The sequence below is a fragment of the Hippocampus zosterae genome, chromosome 16, assembly GCF_025434085.1.
Source record: "Hippocampus zosterae strain Florida chromosome 16, ASM2543408v3, whole genome shotgun sequence".
Lineage (NCBI taxonomy): Eukaryota > Metazoa > Chordata > Actinopteri > Syngnathiformes > Syngnathidae > Hippocampus > Hippocampus zosterae.
Window position 1 is genome coordinate 18420775 of NC_067466.1, and position 20890 is coordinate 18441664.

The 20890-nt window shown below is 45.6% G+C and overlaps 1 protein-coding gene across 8 annotated transcripts in view; it reads right to left on the reverse strand.

The window, feature by feature from the left end:
* Nucleotides 1-20669, reverse strand: part of rapgef6 (Rap guanine nucleotide exchange factor (GEF) 6) — a 46848-nt gene extending 26179 nt beyond the window's left edge. For 7 of the 8 annotated variants that reach the window (XM_052047314.1, XM_052047311.1, XM_052047312.1 and 4 more), the window contains exons 1-7: nt 20224-20669; nt 11948-12018; nt 10881-10937; nt 10650-10733; nt 5994-6063; nt 3731-3871; nt 2634-2651 (exon numbers count right to left, since the gene is read on the reverse strand). In XM_052047314.1, the coding sequence (XP_051903274.1) occupies nt 2634-2651; nt 3731-3871; nt 5994-6063; nt 10650-10733; nt 10881-10937; nt 11948-12018; nt 20224-20298 (516 nt within the window). In that variant the 5' untranslated portion in view covers nt 20299-20669. Of the gene's footprint in view, nt 1-2633; nt 2652-3730; nt 3872-5993; nt 6064-9870; nt 9989-10649; nt 10734-10880; nt 10938-11947; nt 12019-20223 lie in introns of those variants that run through there. The other variant, XM_052047317.1, reaches the window with a different exon arrangement.
* Nucleotides 20670-20890: the final 221 nt, after the last annotated feature.

Sequence of the window (20890 nt, forward strand, 5' to 3'; positions counted from 1 at the left end):
GACTGCGTTTGCACTAAACCAGGCATGTCCAAAGTCCGGCCCGCGGGCCAAATGCGGCCCGCGGTCGAATTTCATCCGGCCCTCGGCCCCCGTCATAAAATCAGTGCCGTCTGGCCCGCAGGTTGGGCGCAATGGAACACGTGTTGCATTGACTGAGGTCTCGTAGACTGGCGAGTGATGTTTTATAGAGTACTGCTTCCCTCTAGTGGCTAAATGAGTAATAGCATTCACTAAATGAGTAATAGCATTTAGACACTAGAGGGCATGACTCACGAGTTAACAAGACATCACTCCGTGTTTATATTGACTGATATGTCATATTTCAAATTCCTGTTTCAAATGAACCAAAAGAAATTCTTAAGATTGTTGAAATTAAAATAAAAATGGAAATGTGAAACAGACTGGCTTACTAAAATTTGTTGAACAATATTGTTGCTCAATGTAAAGAATGTCAGCCAAGGTCGGCCCCCCGACATTTTACCACATAAAATCTGGCCCCCTTGGCAAAAAGTTTGGACACCCCTGCACTAAACCCTTCAGTTTGTCCTTTAAGGTGTCCAACCACCAACGCTTCTTCTCCAACATGAGAGACTGATGGGCCAAAATGAGGAAAACAAAAATATAAGTGCATGTATATATGGTGAGAGAATCAGATCATTACAAAGCCACAACAAGAACATGATGGGCCAATATTTTCGATCCGGGGAAAAATTGCATTTCCTTATCTCTGCAAAAAAAAGTTTGGGTTTGTTTTGTTTTTTTGATCAAGTATTGCAGGAGTCTCTCATATTGCCCCGTTCTCCGATTCTCCCGCAGGAACTTCGACAAAGTCCTTCAGGGGGCTCCGCTGGATGAGCGACGGAATGGACTGCCCCCTCAAGACTTTTCAAATCAAGCCTGAGCGGACCAGGATATTACTTTTTTTTTTTTTAATAAGCTTATACCATCTGCAATAATAACTGCGCTGTGGTCGTGAACCGTCACGAAAACCTTCCCGCCGGTGACTTCCAGAGCCTTCGAGTCGGGAGATGATTCAGATGTTGTGAGTCACACCGATACATCACTGAACCTGAAATCTAATCTCGTGATTTGTAGATGACCCGAGCTTTGACGTCACGTGGTTCACTCAAGCCCGCATGAGCCAACAAGGCAATGGAAACAAAAGAAAAAAAAATACATCCATGATGAGCCCCCATGGATAGTTTTTGCATTTTTCAAGGTAAAAGAAGAAAATGACAGGGCAGAACGACCTCAGCCGAATTGAAGCCCCCCCCCCCCATCAGTGGCAGGTGATGCAGCAAACGTCTGAGTGAGGTTAAGAAAATTCAGACATTTTGCCTTACGACACAGGAAGCGAGCGAACCGCACAAGCATGAACGTTTCCACTGTGGTGGGGGCGTGCTGAACTCGACACAGAAGGAGGGGGGAAAAAAATGAACCCCGGTGCACCCTCTGCTAGTTTCCCCACGTAAAAAGAGCAAATCCAATTCCGGATTGGACAATTCAAAGCGCCCATGTGGAGACTCCTTATTAGATGAACGATCCCGGGAATGAGGACCCCCCCCCCGCCCCGCCCCTTCTTTTTTTTCCCCCCTGCAGGCAAACTAGCTGATGGCTTCATCCATCTGGCTCTGGATCACTCGCTCTATTGAACGCCGTAACCTGGTACGGTCCCCGGTGTCTTAATAAAGTCTGCGTCCGTGTGCTAAACTCAAGCGAGTGAAGCTAATAGGCCGGTTGGAAACCGCGGTTTAAAAAAAAAAAAAAAAACGGTGTGTGGTCTTCGTTTACCGAAACTGGAATGACAACTTAGTGGACTTGAAAATACCAAAAAATGTTGGGCTCAAATGAGAAAATTACTGACCAAAACAAAGAACCGACCGGAAAGAAATAAGGAAAAACATTTGCTGGAGCACAAAAATGACACGCCAAAACTACAAAGGTCATAGGTCAACACGACCGGTTTTCATATTCACCGCGTCAAAGCCTCGCAGATGTTTTTCCAAAGTCCTCATCACCAAAATTCTGAACAGAGACTGATTCATCGCGCTCGTCAAAGTCATGAGAAATGAGTTCATAGGGACGTCAGCAAACAGCAGCGTTGCTTGCAAAGCTGCACACGGATTCCGAGATTTAAGGGCGAGAAAAATACGCACCAAGGCTGGAAAAGACCAAACGGGACCCAAACCGATTCATGGATTCAAAAGGTGACATTCCCCTGCTGCCATTCAAGGCCTACGCATCTCCATTGAGTGCACAGCCGAACCATTAAAGCAAACAGCACGACTAATGGATGGCTGATGTTATTATGTCTCGACAACAACAACAACATCCTGCGTCTTTATCTGCCGCGGCGTGTGCAGCGCATTCATCCTCTGCGGACTGTACATTCATACACACGCCGAAGACTCGATGCGCCGCCACCATGAGACCGCAAACGATGGGCATCCATCCGACAAGAAGCACACGCTGGAAAAGTCCCAAAATGGGAACCCTCTTGAAAGCCTTTTCCCAGCATGCATCTGTTCATTCGAACGACAGCGCCGCCCACAGTGGGTTCCTAATAAAACGGGTGCCCGCCTCACAAAGTTGTGCTGTTTTGAAGGACGCGAGCAATAAATTCAGGGTCCTACCTGGTTGTTGAGATGATCCTGTAGGAGGGGGGGGGGGAAACAAAAGAAGCAAAATTAATTTCACACAAGACACATTCGATACACGTCATGACTTTTTTTTTTTGTTGATGGCATCATCTTTGAATTGATATATTACTTTGAATCGACAACTTGAATGTTAAAAAAAATAATAATTCAATTTCTATATTCATGATTCTCAACTTGTCAAGCCTGCGCCCAATAGAAAACAAACAAGGATGGTATGGAAGGCATGAAAACCCACCGGATTCGAACCCAGAACCTTCTAACTGTGAGGCAGACATGCTCGCCACAACAATCCCGTGATGCCCCATTCTAATCTTGGCAAACCTTCGGAGGATAAACAATGACTTTTGCACCAGCCCGCTATTGGCCCTGCGGCAGAGGGGGCAGGCTCATTGGCCAGCGACGGACGGACAGACGGACGGACGGATGTAAGGGCTGCCCCCTCAAAACAGGCTAATTTCATCAATCTTGATATCTCGGTGAGGTGGCAGAGCGGGGGCGGGGGGGTTCTTATGCTGCTTTTGCGGAAACTCCCCTGAGCAATTCTCAGCAGCGTGCGCGCATGTGGTGAGTGGCGATTACCCAAGCCAGTAACTGACATGACACACTGATGCTATCAGAGGGAGGGAAAGTTATGCGCGCCTCAAGCAAAAAAAAAAAAAAAAAAACGCAATATCGGTGACTTCTCCCCAATAAATCGACGGATCGTGACAACAATAAAATTGCATGGAAACACAGCAAGCAGAGTTATTGCCTAAAAATGTCAGAAAAGAGACAACTCATCCGACCTTTATTGGTTAATATGACGTTCGATACCACTTTTCTTTTCAGACCGATACCAATGAGACACCACATTCATTATCGCCTCATCGTGTATCGCGACAGCATCGTATTGTTGCTCAAGTCAAACCTTGTCAAGATTTTCAAACCGAGTGTTTTACCTAAGCAGTCGCATTTCGCCTCAGTCCCGCCTTGCGATTGTCATTTATTGATGTATTTCCTTATTAAATAAATCACGTGTTGCTGTATCGTGATACGGTATCGCGCACCGTAACCTTTTTCCTCAGTCCTACCTTGTATCCGGCGGGTTCTTGGCCGTCCGTGATCAGCTCCCGCTCGCCCTTGGGGTTGATCCTGCGGAAGCGTCGGCGGGACCGCCGCTGCGAGCCGGCCCGATTCAGGAAGCCGTCGTCGCCCTCGCCGCCGTTGTCCACCTGCAACGCACAGCGGGCACCCTCCTCAGAACGCAAAAAGGACCGCTGCGGCGTCGCTTGAGAGCGGCTACGCAGGAGAACTTTAGACGGCTCGATGTCCGGAGTGGAATTCTGAGGCCAGGGATCAGAGTTCTGTTTGGTGACTTTGGCTTTCGCCGGCTTAGAATCCACATTGCGATCCTGGTCCTCATCCTTTCGCGTCGCTTCGGCAGCGGGCTCCTGATTGAAGATCCAGTTCTTCCAGAGAGCCGACAGCCGGTTCCAGCGCGGCCCACTCATCCGGACCACGGGCAGTTTAAAAAAAATAAATAAATAGAAACTTTCAGGGTGACAAAAAAAATTTTTTTTTAAAACGGGCCTCTTCATCCGAGTTCCGTCCGCTCGACACTTTGCCGAGCCTGCGAGTGGCTCACATGCTCGAGGCCCAGGCGCTTCCTCCAGGAAACGACGCAAACATCCGTCTCACGAGGTGTAGCGGCAGGAAGAAGAGAAAAAAAAAAATAGAGCAGATTCCAGAGATCCGCTGAAAACTTCCCAGTAGAGTTTTTGTGCTGGCTGTTGTCGCTGCAGGAATGTGTTTTCTTGGCCGGTTGCGTCAGTCAATGGTGTCATTGTGTCACCAAGCGGGAGGAATTTGAAAGACGCAGCACTGAAATGTTGATTTCGTTCCGCTTTCGTGGTCGAGTCACTTATTGTGATTTTCTTTTTTAAACTTTACTTCATGTAATAATTTCAAATTTTATTACATGTGAAAATCTTTAATCGCTTAATATTATCTACATGTTTATATTTATTTGGTCGGAATTACTATTCATGTTTGTATTCTAGTTTGTTTTTTTTAATCTGTTATAAATTGTTAGATCAGTTACGATCATTATATTCTGTATATATTTATCCGTTTTTACTCCATTTTAGGATTAGTTTTTTGTTTTCTTTAGATTTGATCAAATATGCTTTTATTGTTAGTAACGTTTGAACTATCCACATCGTTGATACTCTTATGATTTTTGCTGATTTTGCTCACACAGCTCTGGCTTTGATACAAGCTGCACGCCACTGCCGCCAACAACCACAGTGACGGCCGCGTTATTTGACTGAGTCGCTACGATTTTGCGAATAACGCACTGAAAGGCACCAACATAGAAGATATGTGCAAATAATGGCTTTGCTCGATGATGGCTTTATATGCAAAAAAAAAAAAAAAAGTCCAGTGTGTCCTTTTAATGAGCCTCATGGGACACACTGCAGATAATGGGCTCACCAACCCTCTCACACGCGCACACACACACTCGTCTTAAATGGGACCGGACGATAATCTTTCTCTCCCTCTCTCAAAGCGCGGGACGAAACAATGCATCGTGTGACCATCAGCGCGGCTGCAATGTGACCGCACTTCCGATTTCCTCATTGAAAAGCGTGTGCCTGTGTGCATGAGTATCGGTAAATGTGTGTGCGCGTGTGTGTTTGTGTGTGACTCATGTCACAACTAAGCATGACCCAAACATGCACACACACTTGCCGAAGAATGTCACCTTTGCACCGATATAAGCGGCAAATTCCCATGCGGCTAATTAGCCAATTGGCAGGATTTTAGTGAGTCAACATGCTAGCTATCGCGGTCCGACTGGCCCCCCCCCAAAAAAAAAAATTTGACGGAAAACTGCTGAATTTATGTTTTGCGCAGTAAATCAGTGTGCCAAAGCTGCCGGGCAAAAATGACGCAACAGAATTCTGTGGCTGCTATGCAGCTAAATTACGTGGCATGCTACGAATTTAGGCTCCAAAATTACAGAGGAATATGACATTACGAAGTTATCCGACAAAGTTATGCGAGTTTTTGTCTAATGCTTTCTAGGCAAAATACCGAACAAAAATTAGACCTTATTTATCGTAACATTGGATCTTTTTCCTGACAGGGCTGTAATGTCGGTGCAGGTTGTTGTTTTTGTTTGTTTGTTTGTTTTTTTTTTTTTTTAAACACGGTTTAAACATTTTTAAATCTGATCTGATCTGGAAATCAGCATCTCCGGGAGGAATGTCAGTCACATTAGACGTGTCAGGAATGCGGACCAAGAGAAAGAAAAAGACAGAGGGTCAAAAGAGTTGCTGCGTCTTGTCTTACCACGATCATTTCTGACGGCTCCAACGTGATGCATTCGCAGCCTCGCCGGCCCCCCAGCTGCTTGCCGAAACTAAAGATAACACGCGCACCCGCACACACACACACACACACACACACACACACACATGAACAGAAAGTGTGAACATGGGAGGGAAAATCCAGCTGGAGACCACACACTTGTCAGGCTATACTTCAGGAATTGTAACGGGTGAGGAAATTTTTTTTTGTTTTTAAACGATGACTTAAAAAAAGTCAAGTCTGCCCCCAACAGGCATTTTGGTGTTTTTCTGCACTAGCAGCAGCGTACGAGTGTATAAAATGTCACTCAAGCACTGCGTCCACATTGCATTCATACAATGCCACCTTTTGTCTGCTTTGTGTGATAAGAAAGGGGGTGAAGGGGCAGAGGGGGTGGGGGTTGAGAGGGGGGGCGCGGGGGGACCAGCTGAGCGTTTGTCACAAGGATTGAGTTCAATCAGAGTTCGCTGGAAGAGCAAAAAAAAAAAAACAGACTGTAATGTAAAATAGATATTATAAAAACAGGGCCAATTTTCTCTTTGAGATTTTTTTAAACCAAACTAAGATATACTCAAAAAAAAAAAAGAGGACTCATTTTATAAACTGCGTTCCCCCTGAAAAAAAAAACTCAATTATATAAAAAAAGAAAACAAATCAGAAATGTTGTTGTCATAAAATCAGAGGTGTTTGTTCCACCCAAAAAAAAAAAATTCATTCTTCAAAAAAGACTTCTTCCTAAAAAGAAATTAACTTCATTCTAGTAGGATAATTGTGTTCAACCATCTTTTTTTTTCCACCTGACTACCTACAAATGCTCCTGACTTGAGTGCAACACATTTAAACTTGAAATGACAACAGCATAGCGCCTAACCATGTAACCGAAAACCGAGCTACATTCCAAGTCAATTTGGAGATTTTTTTGGGGGGAGGGGGGCATTTCAGAAATGCCCACCCTGGTTGAGCGCGACCATTCCCGACGCCACCTGAAGGTGTCCTTTTTCCCTACCGAGTGATGAGATATGCGCATTCAAACTCAAGCACCCGTGTGGGATATCCTCGGCTAAATGTTCGGGTGACCACCCAGGAGAAATGCAGAGACGACCTAGCAATGCCTGCAGCGTCCCAGGACTTGGGACTTGCGGGCGAGCCCCTCCTCCTAGAAATCGGGCCGGCTGTTGACAGATGTCTGCGCACTCCAGCGAGGCGAGACCGTCAGAGCTTGCACAAAGTGTCGACCTGGTGTGTGTCAAATTGGAGGGAACTCACCATAGAGAATTTTTGGTGGGGTCTGATTGCTTACAAATTTTGGAGACTGGACAGATGGATGACGCCAAATTGTGAGAATTTTGCATCATTGTCATTGCGTGTGGGCAGCGCATTATGGCGAGTCTTGATGAATGATGCAAATGTTTTGGAAAAATTCAGCCCCCACGGCTAGTTTTACTCAGCAGCATGAACATTGGTCGACATCATGAATAGGCCCACAAAAAAAGGCTCACTAAACCATGCCTAAAAAGGCCCAGAAAGTCTGGCAGTTTGGTTTAAAGCAGATGTTTGTTCCCCCCCCCCCCCCATTTAATTTTTCCAGTGGTTCTTCAAAGACTCGTACAACAGATTTTGCCCAACTGCCGCCAAATTTGAACCACAACGACAGACAGATGGGAGATGCAAAACTGCGATCCTCATGGGTTTAGGTCATTGAGTGGATTGTCATGAAACAAGTGTCAAATCGCCTGTTGCTTTTGAAGGAGCTGACGAAAAATCTCGTCTCGACTTGACCACGTGAAATTTGATGGACGGGTCCATCGAGGGTGGACCCGCAAAAAAGAAGCCACACCTAAAACGACACAGAAAGTCTGACATTTTGGTTGGAAACGGCCATTTTAGGGTCACATTGGCCATTTCAAAGACAAACCCCCAAATTTGAACCTCATGGACAAGACAGATGGGAGACGCTGAATCGCTGAACCAAATCTGATGACTCATCTTAAAACTCATCCACCCCCCCCCAAAAAAAACTTACACCCGATCCTGAAACCAGAGCTGACTTTTTTTTTTCAACCCCAACTGTCTCTTTCGGAAAGCACCAAATTGTTCCACAGAGAGCAGCTGTCAAGTTCAGTCAAATAGAACCTAAACTGGAAGACACTCATCCGAATCCATCAATCCTCAATTTGTGCATCTTCAATTACTCCGGCCGCCCGTTGAGGCGGCAAACAAGTCGGGTTTGATGACTTCACGTCTTGAAACCCAGCCGGGACGTTAATGATTGTTGATATGAAGTCCAGACGAGCGACAAGCTTTCGTTCAACCACACGCGTGCATACACAGACAAATATTGAAATCCCAAAGCACTTTGCCTGTGGAGAAAAAAAAAAGAGTGTCCTAAGTGCCAGATTTCAGTGGGTGATGATCTCCTGTGCCGCCGCCCATCTTTCAACCCCGGTTTTACGAAACAAGGGTCTGTGTGTGTGCGTGTGTGTTTGAGGGGGCTGACAGGTCCACTGACAGCTGCAGTGCCGCGGGGCAATAAACCGTGACAGGCGGTCAGGAAACCAATGCCCCCCCCTGCCCCAACCCCTCGCACACACATACCGAGTGCAACCATGTTGAGATAAAACGACAACTATTGAAGATGTCAAGCACCTTGGATGCGAGAAATGTCTTTGAAAGTTCTTAGTGCGTGTGTTGGAGACTTTTTTTTTCTTCTGTGGATGATTTCAAGGCGTCTTGTGAATTTATTTTGACGAGGTGGCGGTTATGTGGACTTTTTTTCCCAGGTCCACTTTCTTATTACTTATTACTTCATCTTATCTATTATCATTTTGTGTCAGTGTTGCTGGGTCGTTTTTTGCAATTCTTTTTTGGGGTTTTTTTTTGACTGGTGTGGATTATTTTTAGTCGTCACTCACGCTGGCCTAAAATAGCAAGACTTTACGTGTCAAACCAAGTACTTTCCAATGTCAAAAGTGGAGTAACCTAGAAGAGCCTAGAAGGCATTTTCAGGGTTCAACAGCTCAATCCAAACAGAGCGGCGGGTCCACCACCGTTTCTATGGCTACCAGGAGCGAGCGGAAAGGCAACAGATACAAAGGATGAAAATACAAACACACACACAACTTTCGGAGTCATTTGCAAAACAATAATGCGCCGCACTGATAAGCCATGCTGTTTGTTTAGTTGGGAACAAGGAAAAGAGTTCCCACATTTGGGAATGTTATCAATGCTGTTTGTGGATTTACATATTGATAATACAGAACTGTGTATTTCGGCCGGATACAAGCGGCCGAAATGAGTTTTCTCCGCAGGGTGTCCGGGCTCTCCCTTAGAGATAAGGTGAGAAGCTCGGTCATCCGGGAGGGGCTCTGAGTCGAGCCGCTTCTCCTCCACATCGAGAGGAGCCAGATGAGGTGGCTTGGGCATCTGTTTCGGATGCCTCCTGAACGCCTCCCTGGTGAGGTGTTCCGGGCATGTCCCACCGGGAGGAGACCCCGAGGAAGACCCAGGACACGCTGGAGAGACTAAGTCACCCAGCTGGCCTGGGAACGCCTCGGGATCCCCCGGGGAGAGCTGGAAGAAGTAGCTAGGGAGAGGGAAGTCTGGGCTTCCCTGCTAAAGCTGTTGCCCCCGCGACCCGGCCCCGGATAAGCGGTAGAAGATGGATGGATGGATGAGAACTGTGTGTGTGAGAGAGAGAGAGAGAGTTTGGAATCTAAAGAGGGTAGTTTCCGTCCAATCTAAAATACGGATAAGGAAGACGTTAGGGGAAGGAGGAAAAGCGGGAGCTTTGAAAGAGCTCAAGGTCAGAGAGATGAAAGAAACGTCGGAAAAAGAAAAACAAAGTTTGAAGCCCACTAACCGGCAATGTTACAGGGCCGCTTGTCAGGAGTCCATGGAAGTGAACGGAAATCCGGCATGTTATTCACCAGGGCGGTTAAACAAAGAAAAGACAACAACAACAACAAAAATACGATCCCAAAAGTTACTCCGCAAAAAGTTTAGGAGGAAGGAGTGTGTGTGTGTGTGTGTGCCGTCTCCCGCTCGATACTGCCCTGTCTGTCGGCTGCCTATGCTCGTGCGTGTATGTGTGTGTGTGTGTTGCTCATTTCCTGCCTGATGTGCTGGCAGGCTCCAGGCGGGCAGGCTGCACAAGAACACATGGTCGGCCACTGTTCCACCCAGGTCTACACATTCCACACACACGCTCAAACGCGCAGGCACACAAACACACACACACACACACATACACACACAAAATACACTCTGACCTGTTCCTACACCCCCTGCTGTGGCCACTAACCAACACACAGCCTCGGGTCATTTTGCATGTCTGAAAACCTCCCCCACACGACTACTGCCAACGCGTGTACGTACACGCACGCATGCACACACACACATTCGTGCATACATACACACATTCGCAACGTATGCGGAGATCCTTCTAGTAAGCCTAACTGAAGCAAATCAATGCGTCACTGTCTTAAAAAAAACAACAACAAAAACAACACATATTGGAAATCAGCGCTAATACTTTTATACTACATAAGAGGCTGATTTGGGGGTCATATTTTTTTGTAATAAATACAATTTGTAAAATTCGGTGCGTGTGTGTGTGTGTGCGCATTGATGTCCACGTACCAGCACCTGGCCAGGTACATGTGCTCCTTGACGAAGATGGACCCAGAGAGCAGGACGTACCAACAGCTGGCAATGCTGTCAGGACTGCACAACAAGAAGACGTTTCGTAACTTCTTACTTTGAAACATAAACAACAAAATCCGAATCTAGACTTGAAACACAATTTAGGAAGGCTAACTTGATACCCTAACCCTAGTTTGAAACGCTTGAGTGTTCTGAGGGTGTACTCACTAGAAGAGAATGCGGTTGGCCTCGTGCCTCTCATACCTGGCCGAGGTGCACATGGACCTGCGGGAGGAGGGTGAAAAAAAATGAAAATCGCATTCAAGCTCTTCTGCCCAGTACTGTTTCAGCCTTCATCCCTCATCTTTTTTTTATTTCTTTATTGTAATATTAAGGTGGTCTGTTTTTCAAATAGATTTTTTCAGGTGTAATTCCACTATCGACCAACAGATGGCGGCACAGTATTTCGTTTCAATTAAGAAGAATGAAAGTGATAAGTGTTTCGTTTTTTTCCTTTGGATGAATGTAAAATCCTCTTCAATCCTGCTTTTTATGCCTAAATAAAGCAACAACTGCAGACTCATTTTATAATGTACATCATTGGCAATGATTTTTTGGGAGATGATAAGTTTGTTACTTTGGAAAATACATGGATTTGTTTCCTGTAAACACAGAGGCATCAGATCACTGTTACAATGTGCAACATTTTTTTGTGTGTGTTAAACATGGCTGTTGATCTCTCAATATACAGTATTTTCTGTGTTTCGGATTTCACTTATTGAGGTCTGGAACATAACCCCTGCGGTGGAGGCCCCATTACGATATATTGTTTATGGTTATTAATTGTTGTCAGTGACACCTGACAGCAGCCGAGGGAACATTCCGAGCATGCGGTCACCCACAGGCTGGAAAACCTGTTTGCAACGTAAGCTATCAACAAAAACTATGCAATGACTCCGAGAACAGGTGCATTGAGCGCAGGGGTAGGGGTGTGCATCCTTTTGTGCTCAATGGCCTTTGATTCTTTCAAAAGAGCAGATGGGCCATTTATTTAAGAATGAAACATTTCACATCAACCGTTTTATCCAGCAGATATTTTTACGTTTGATTGTTTACAAGGATAAAGAACAATGGAAAAATAACGAATTAAGTCATCTGATTTTCGAGGGGAAAAACGGCTAAATCAATGCATACATTCCAAGATTATTGATAATGTAAATGTTCGGCGGCGGGATTAATAGACCGGCTCTGGCGGCTACAGTTAGCATGTTAGCATTGTGTGTTAGCATACGGACCTTAGCTGGTGCTCCCTGAGGTGAGAGAGGACATCCATGTGGTACAGGTGGCAGTAGATGGTGTGCAGGTCCTAAAACACAGGGGGGGTGTATATGTGCATAAACATGTTAAATAGTGACATTTTGGAATTAAAAATATATATATTTTACAGTATGCTAAAATACGCTAGCGACATAAAAGCGACTAAATCTCAACTCAGCTTCATTTATAGACCACTTTACAAACAACTCTGGCGCGTGCAAAGTGTTGTCCATAAAGAACACATCAAGATGTATAAAACCATAAATTCATAACCCAAAAAAACACAAAAACTAAAAGCTAAGTCGCATGTTATAATCCATGTGCGTTCGTCTCAATGCTTGGGAGCTGTGGGGATGTTTTCCCAAGCACGCGGGGGAAGCAAGCCCAACGTCCTGACGCGTGAACGGCGTTCCGTCTCATTGATGCCGACACGCCGGTGACAGCATCCACCCGTCGCGCTCCCGAAATAGCGCGCGATCAAGCCCGCTTGTCAAAGCGCAAAGAGGTTGACAGAATGCGGACGCTGAGCGGATAAGCGGCGGACAGATTTTCCGGCACGTCCACTTCATTAATCTTTGTTGACTTAGAGAAGCTGGAGTCGAAATGGAGAGTGCTACATGGTTTTATGTCATCCAACACCAACACGACCGTAAAATAGTAGACTTCAAATCAAAATGGTTGGCTTCCTTCTTCTGACTTTTTTTGTGGGTCTACTCATACTCATACATGTACCCCGAATTTCATGCTGCCTAGCAAAACAGGCCACGGGGGATGACTTTTGAGGTACGTGGTCACGGTTGCGCTGCAGCGCATTGATTTGCATTAAGTGGGTTAGTGAGCACAATCAAGTATTGCAGTAAGCACCCCCGTCGTGTTGGCAGTTCATGCCCGAGGCGGCGCTCACATGTGACAAGGCGGGCTTCCATTGGTCCAGTGCCTCCAACTGTGGCCCCCTTCACACTTGTACTTTCTTGAAAATACCATGTGCACGAAAACAATTCACATGTTTACACAAAAGAAATCCCGAGGAGAAAACCACAGCCCCTTGAAGCAGCAAAGTCCCCAACTCTTACAGAAAGGCTGTTAAAAAGGAATTTGTCACCGCTAGCTGGGTCGTCGACGTCAACCAGAAAGCAGCTTTTAATGTGTTATAAAACACCTTTTCATCTCCCAAAATAGCAGCACTTGAAGTTGGAGCTATTCGTGGAACAAACACTTGAGAGGGCTTCACAGTTTGTGCCTGTGAGCATGGCTGCAATGATGCTGCCACCTGCTGGCCAACACAAAGGTGACAGTCTCAAGGCACCCGGAAAAGGCTGAAAATCTGCCCCACTCTCAAAAAAAAAAAACAAAAAAAAGAGTCACATTAAACCTATTTGACCTTTTCCCCAAAGTGGAATCCAATCTTTGTCTTGGACTGCGCTAAATGCTGTGCTCGCGTAGGACTTTTTATCTGCGTCACTGGCGCTCGCACAAAAAGCCAGTTGTCGCCACGGATGCCCACGCCACCCATTTCTGATGTTTGGCAGTGAGAGGGCCCCTTTTGTTCCCATGCTGGATTTGCAGTCATGAATGTGAAAGAAATCTTGACGGTATTTTAGCTCACTTTAGTTTTTTTGGGCGAACAGTTTTAAGAGGCTGAGACACTTTTGGGGAGGTTTGAGGACACTCGACTTTCTGGAACTGAGGATAACTGATTTTCAAGAGTTCGTTGAAAATCAGGAGACTGCCCAGAAGGTTCGTCGGGCAGTCTCCGAGTTTTTTCGGCCAGTTAGCGTTCTGCCGACATTCCACTCACACGAAGGCTATTGTGGACATAAGACGCGGCGCGCCCACTTCAAAATGACTGAAGAAACATCTCGGCCCGCATAGCTGACCCTCAACATTTATCTAAACCTCCAACTCCTCGGGGCTTCGGGTCAACGTCGCAATTGGTTGAGGGCAAACAAGCCCGAGCCGTGTGCTTCAACGGGTCTGTTTAGCAAGTGTGTGCTAAATGAGACACAGTGAAGTGTTCGTTTAGAACAACGAGCCACATACCGCAACCCTCTCTGTGGTCCTTCGAGAAAGGACCAAGAAAACCGCCCTGATCTCTCCTTTCGATTCCTTCCGCAGCCCGTCTAGGGATCTTTGGCAATTTCGCCTTCCTTGCGCCATGTCTGCTTTCAATTTCAACTGCAACCCGTTGAGGCAGAAAAATACTGTGCCTTAATAGAAAGCTCTAAAATCACACCGCTGCAAATATAACCATTTCCAATTCGAAAAAGGAAGTATGCGCAGCCAAGTTTGAGCACTGCCTCGTTCTCGTCAGGTTTACTTTCTACTGCAGCCCGTCGAGGCTACAAAGTCGGTACTTTTGAGTTTTAAAACACACATTTCTGTCTACAATGAAGTTAAGACATTGTCTTGCTCTCTCCACGTTAACTTTGGATTCCTACCGCAGACTGTTGAGGCAGCAAAGTACTTGCTACTTCTGGAAAGCTCTAAAACAAAACGGGCAGGAAGGTCGTGATTTTCTGTAATTCGGTTAGGTAGGAAATCGACTTGCTATTTTCACGTTTGATTTCAAGCCTGCTGAGACAGGAAAGTATCGTCCTTGTAGAAAATATGATTTTGCCGAACCAAAGTCGGAATATCTATGTTTATGTTCAGCCCGCTGATGCTACTTGCAGCAACTTGCACTTGGTCCTTCTAGAAAGTTCTTTATGACACTCAAGAGTCTGAACTCCTTCAAGTCAAGGGAGGCCTTATCACAAGCAGCATCAATGTGAGGTTACAAGAGCACTTGTAGCACTTAACGCTAAATCCCCTCTCCGGGCCGTACAAAGGCGCTATTCTTAGCAACAAAGCGCGCGCGCACACACACACACACACACACACACACACAGACCCAAACATCACTTGCAGGCCGCCCGGCAAGGCGGCGTAATTGAAGACACATGAGGGCGATCGGCCGGCAAATCGCTTAGAAAAAGTGGCACAAAGGCAGACACGGGGAAAGAAATACGGGAAATGTGTTCAATTCCCATACCCCTAGAAGTTGGGCGTGCTCGTTTGGACAACTTCACGAAAATTTTGTGAGAATAAATAAATAAATAAAAATCACCTGGAAACTCTGCGGCGAAGTGACGGCCGGTGACCGGGCCTGGAAGGCAGCCGCGTCACTCGCCAAACCGCGCAAAATACACACACCGCACGCACCCCCCAGTGGAAACTATGACATTCTGTGTAATTTTAGAGTACTTTTATGCTGGAATGAATGAATTGGCGGGAGGGGATGTTTTACGGCTGCGGACGATCTGACGAGACCAACGCGGTGGAGACGTCAATGAAGGGCCTTCAGCGTTAAAAATAAATAAATAAATGACGTGGATATTTGTGCTGTTAGCGGGCACTTAGCTCGTGGTGCGACAAGGTAGCAATTTAAAATTAATGTTTACTTTCTATTTTCACAGCAGCCCATCGAGGCAGCCGAGTACTTGGTTCTTCTAGAAAGTTCTAACAAGTTCTAACAAGTTTTGTTTAGTTTTTTTCTTACTGCAGCACATTGAGGGACTTTCAAAATTGTAGTCTGGATTTCTACCCCAAGCATCTGAGGTCCTGCTAGACTATTCCAAAAAAAGCCGGCGCAGAAACGTTTGCAGCTTGCCTAGCTCTCTTTAGGTTCACTTGGGACTTTTTACATCAATGGAGTCAAGTCTTACAAGTTGTAAAACTTGCTGCGCACTCCGACAACAACGAGGCGGTCGACGTCGGTGAGGAGACCTTGGTGGAAAAATCCCTGGGCTCGCCGTCGCTAGCAGTTAGCTCAAACTGCAAGCATGACATCAAATATTTGCTCTTGAAATTCACGTTTACTTTGGATTTCTACCGAGGCCTGTTGAGGCGACCAAGTACTTGGTTCTTCTATCAATTTCTAAAACGAAACTGCAGGAAAGTTAGCACCTCTTCAAGTTTCAATACTTCTACAAAGTTGCAAAACATGTTTTGGGACAATCTAAATAGGACAGATCCAAAATGCACTGCTCCTCAGTACGGCAGTAATACGAGTGGCTCTTTGCAGAGGATAAAAAAAAATACATGCCTGTGAGTAATAAACCAACTACATGAAGCATCACTGGTGGCTTTCAAGTATCCGTTTTCTAATAGGTGACAACACTGTGGCACCAATGCTGTTCGTTAGCTGTGGCGGTTACCGTCCCGAGTTAGCATGAAGCTCGCAGACAGGCGATGTGACCGTTTTAAATACACAATTCTCTCTGTGAACACAATATTGTCGGTCAAATTGGTCCACAGGCTAATTTTACTTGAAATAACGAGATATTGACATGATAAACGTGTCAATAAAATTCATACGGAAATCACATTCAAAGATAGTCAAATTGCAGTTCATGCGGAGAAACAAGGACCGCGCCTTCGTGTACTAACGGTGCCAGGTAGGTCAACCTTTCACCAACACAGCTGTGAAGCCACAACTGAGTCAGTCAGGAACTTTCACTTCCTGTTTGCCATCCAATTTAAAAAAAAAACACGAAAATAGCCTTTTTTTCTGCATAACGGCAGCAACGGGAAGCTTTACTTTTGTCTTCTGCTTTCATTGTTCAAGAGGAAACATTCCGGGAATGCTGCTTGGCACATTCCCAGCATTCCCCAAGCAATGAAGAGACATTCCTTTCAAACCTGTCAGGTGGCGCGTTTGAGAAACTCAAAACGGCGGAAGGATGCTGACTCAAATCTATGAGGTTCTTGCTCAGACTTGCTCCAAAAACAACAACGACGGAAAGTTTGAAGAAAGCTCCGGTGGGCGTTTGGCGTCAGTGAACACTCGTACTGGTGTAGGTCTGAAAAACGTGGTATCATTCATCCTTTTTTGCAATCGTATATCATTTAATCATTTCAACAGGATCAATACCGCGGCATCAAATATTATCGGCGGTTTCGCCCTTATGCTGTTTTTCTTCCAAATTAAGCATTGTATCTCAATATCACCAGTCGAATGGTACATGTATCAATACTGTATCAATACGGTATTGATACTGCCACGTTGATTATCGAGAATGTTCAATATTTTTGTATTGCGATATTATCGTTAAACTACCGTCATGTCATTGGAACAAAAGGCAATGTCCATTTCATTACTCTCAATGTCAATCTTTTTTTTTTTATTGGATGATATCATTGGCACAGAATGAAAGCAGCAGAAAAATAAAAAAATCGCCGCCCACAACTAAGACGCTTCTTTTTCACCTGATTCATACTGAACATAAAAAAGCTCTCACGAAAGTGTCGTAAACGACTGAATGAGTCGTCTTATCAGTGACGAAATTGCGTAAAACATGCGCGGAGGCGAACGACGTCATTTTCCTGTTGCACAACCTTCGTTAATTTCTACCTAGTGACGCCACTTTGCATCACAGGTGGACTACAGTACTTGTGGGGGTGGGGGCGGGGGTTGCGCATGACAGCACGCTGCAACAGTCTCCGACACGTCTGACGAGAAAGTAGCATTTTTATTTTGCGGGGAGGCACGTTGGGGAATGTTGGGAGACCTTTCGAGTGACTTGATTTAAGGTCACAACGCATGCAAACCAAAAATGAAGTCACTCCGGATCAGATACGCTCGATAAAGCGGTCGGCGAATCTGCGCAGCCAACAACAATGCAGCTCTGCTTAGTTTTGACTTTAATGTGTGAGCTGGTCCATGGCGTGTGACGGGACAGAAAGATAGCGGGGAGGTAATAAAAAAAATAAACAATGAATAAGCCTTTGTGGATCATTTAAATTGACCCCGCCTCTTCATTGTGATTACCTGACTAATTCGATGCTGGAGGAGTCCACCTGTAGCCTCCATGCGCATTCCTCTCCGAGAGCTGTGTGCCTGTTCATGCCTGCTCGGCTTCATGGAATGTCCTGGCCCTTTTTTTTTTCTCCTTTAAACACGCACTCAGCGTGTTGTTAGCACACGCGTGCGCCAGCTATGATGCGGGCCAGCGACAGCACGGCGGCCAGAGAGCGGGTGCCCACAGGAAGTGGCGGCGTGTTTACTTTCAAACAATAGCCGGCAGGCAACCGCGGCATGGAGCAGGCGCTTCAAAACAGGTTTGCTTATCGGAATTAAAAAAAAGGCGGGGGGCGGGAAACATGTCAATGACAAGAGACGTCAAGAGTCATTTTGTGGTGGAAGTACATTGTCAACGTTGAATTGTGACTAAGCGAGAGCGGACGAGGATCACGGAACGATGTGGTCATTGAGCCCAGCCTACCGCGACCCTGTTTAAAAAATAAAAGAAAAGAAAAACACAACTCTTGTCATGGCATTGAGCACGAATCCACAATAAACAATCTCGGCGGCTGCAATGACTTGGAAACGAGACTCCCCAGAAATTGTAATTAAGAGTGGAGGGGAACTTCCTCCGTGATAAAAACCACACCTCTTGGATGACCCAACAATTCAAATCAACCGGCTTATCGCTTTGACGACAGGACTCAACAGGAACAATAATAATGCCCAAAAGGTTTGGAGAGTTGGGGCGACTTGAGAGTGGACAAGAATCATCGGCTTCCTCCATCACCCAGTTTTGAGCGTAGCTCAAAAACTTTGACCACGACTCAACCTGAAAGTCTTGGAATGAATATGAAGTTGGAATATTTTCAATTCTAAGTGATTCAAGAAATGGTCAAGAAATGTACAGATTTTTTTTTTAATCACACTTTCTGCAAGGTTATTTGTTTTTAGAATTTGAGCGGTGGACTGGAAGAGAACGACCGAATCAGCTTTTTTTGACGCTCATTGGAGGAGTGAGTGCGTTTGTTATGGTTTGCTCGCGCATGTACAAAAGCGCTCTATGGACGGCGTGAAAAGAGGCTTTCTGGCCGGCGCGTGGACGCAAACAAACAGGGGATCAAGAGGCGTCAAAAGAGGCCCTTTATGAAAAGATGGAGGTGCTAAAAAAGGAAGGAAAAAAAAACGCTTGCACCACGACCTCTGCCTTTCTACCAAGGGGATGTCTGAAAGCGCCACAGAGCACACTTGTCATCGTTGTCGTCGTCATGGGACCCAGACCGGGACTGTCGCTGATTGCAGATGATTCAAAATCTATTGTAATCTTGCTTTGAAACAATGATCTCTTAAAGCTTTCGAATTGTGGCTGACCAAGAGTGGTTGTAGTTGCCATTTCCCTTGGAGATGCCATTATGACTGTGAAACCATATAAAGAAGACGAGAATAATCATTTCTTCAACTATTTAAGTGACTGTAATGAGGGGTTTGGTAACAAGAAAATGCTGACAACAGCTCTCATTTATTACATATGATCATTATAAATTTTTGGTTCTAGGAAGCATCATGGAAGTTGACATGCTTGATAGGTTTTCACGGGCCACATAAAATTATGTGGGGGGCCAGATGTGGCCCCCAGGCCTGGAGTTTGACACTTATGTTCTAAGTTATGGGAAATGTTCAAAATCTTTTGGATTTAGGTTCTTTCACTGGCATATGCAATTTTGAAATGAAGAATTAGGCCCCTCGATAGTGGATGAGAAATATTGCCTCAATTGGAGCTTTTTTTATTCCGGTTCCCTTTTGCTCTGACAATCCGCGCTCATTTAGAATTTAGAATTTTGGCTGCTTGAGACAGGATGAGGAACTACACCTATGACATACTACTTCGTGTTACCAGGTGTTGCCTTCAGGGACAGTCTGAAATAATAAGACCTATTTACCTATTGCCAGGTGTCGTACAATAAACTGACGTCCATTTACAGTGAATGTCAAGGGCCGTCTGACATCACAGCTTTCAGTATACCCTAAGCGACATTATGACGCCATGGCTTTCCGCACTCATTATTATCATTGTTATATTCAGTGCTCAGGGAGTTGTATTCACAAGTAGTCTGAAATCACGGCATCCACAACACAGCTGTGGTACGATACGTTTAGAAACAAGCGTGGCCTTGAGTGACGGTCCGAAATCATAGCGGAACTACCCCTCGTTTGTGTCTACTTTGCCCTAGAAAACGTAACGTCCCTCAGTTTGTCTCAGCGTGGCTACCCGTCACAAAGTATTTGTTACTACACGCTCGTTTTGTAGTCTAAACCCTTTAACTCAACTCAAGTCCGGATTAAATAGCATATTATTGCGGGTTAATAACGCAGTCGGTTGACTAAACAAGGTATTAGCTTTGAAGTTGTGAGCTAACTGAGGGGAGGGAAAAAAGGCGATGTGCTAATTTACAATGCGATGGCTTCACTTACCTCTGCCGTCCGCAAGGCGGGCGGCTTCCTCAGCGCCAGCTTGAAAGAACTTTCCATGGCTCCGGTCATTTTCATAACGTCGAATTCCAACTAGGAGGGACTTTTCCTTCCTCTTTAGTATGTCTTTAAACTTTGGATGCAATCATATTCTCCGCGTTGGAGCTCGTCCTCGCCGGGGTGCGCATTGACGGTGGGCTTTTTCAGCTACCGCCCCTGCAGCCGGGCAGGGAAATCACGCCAAAAACTCAAAAGGCTTCTGAAAAGAGCGTCGTAAAGCAGTTAAAAGTGCCACAAAGTTGTATCCGGGTCGTCATGGGTTCTCTACGTCCATCTCGACCGCCGCCACCGCGAGTTCCATCCGAACGGTGGAGGTTTTGGTGCCCTCCTCCCAGAGAAACGAGCGAATGTGGCGAGTTGACGACATACATCTGTTTGCCAGTAAAGTGGCGCTGCGTTCGGGTACACTCGGAAACGAAGGAATCGATTGACGACGCACGGAAAATGGACATAACTTACGACGTAATCAATTCCTTCGGATGTAAAACACGTTTATGAAAACAGGTTTAACCTCTTTTTAACTATTTGAAATATAACGAACCGCGTTGTACTTTGGTAACCGATAGTCACGCAATTTTATGTAGTCCGTGAAGGCATCGCCGACTGCTGA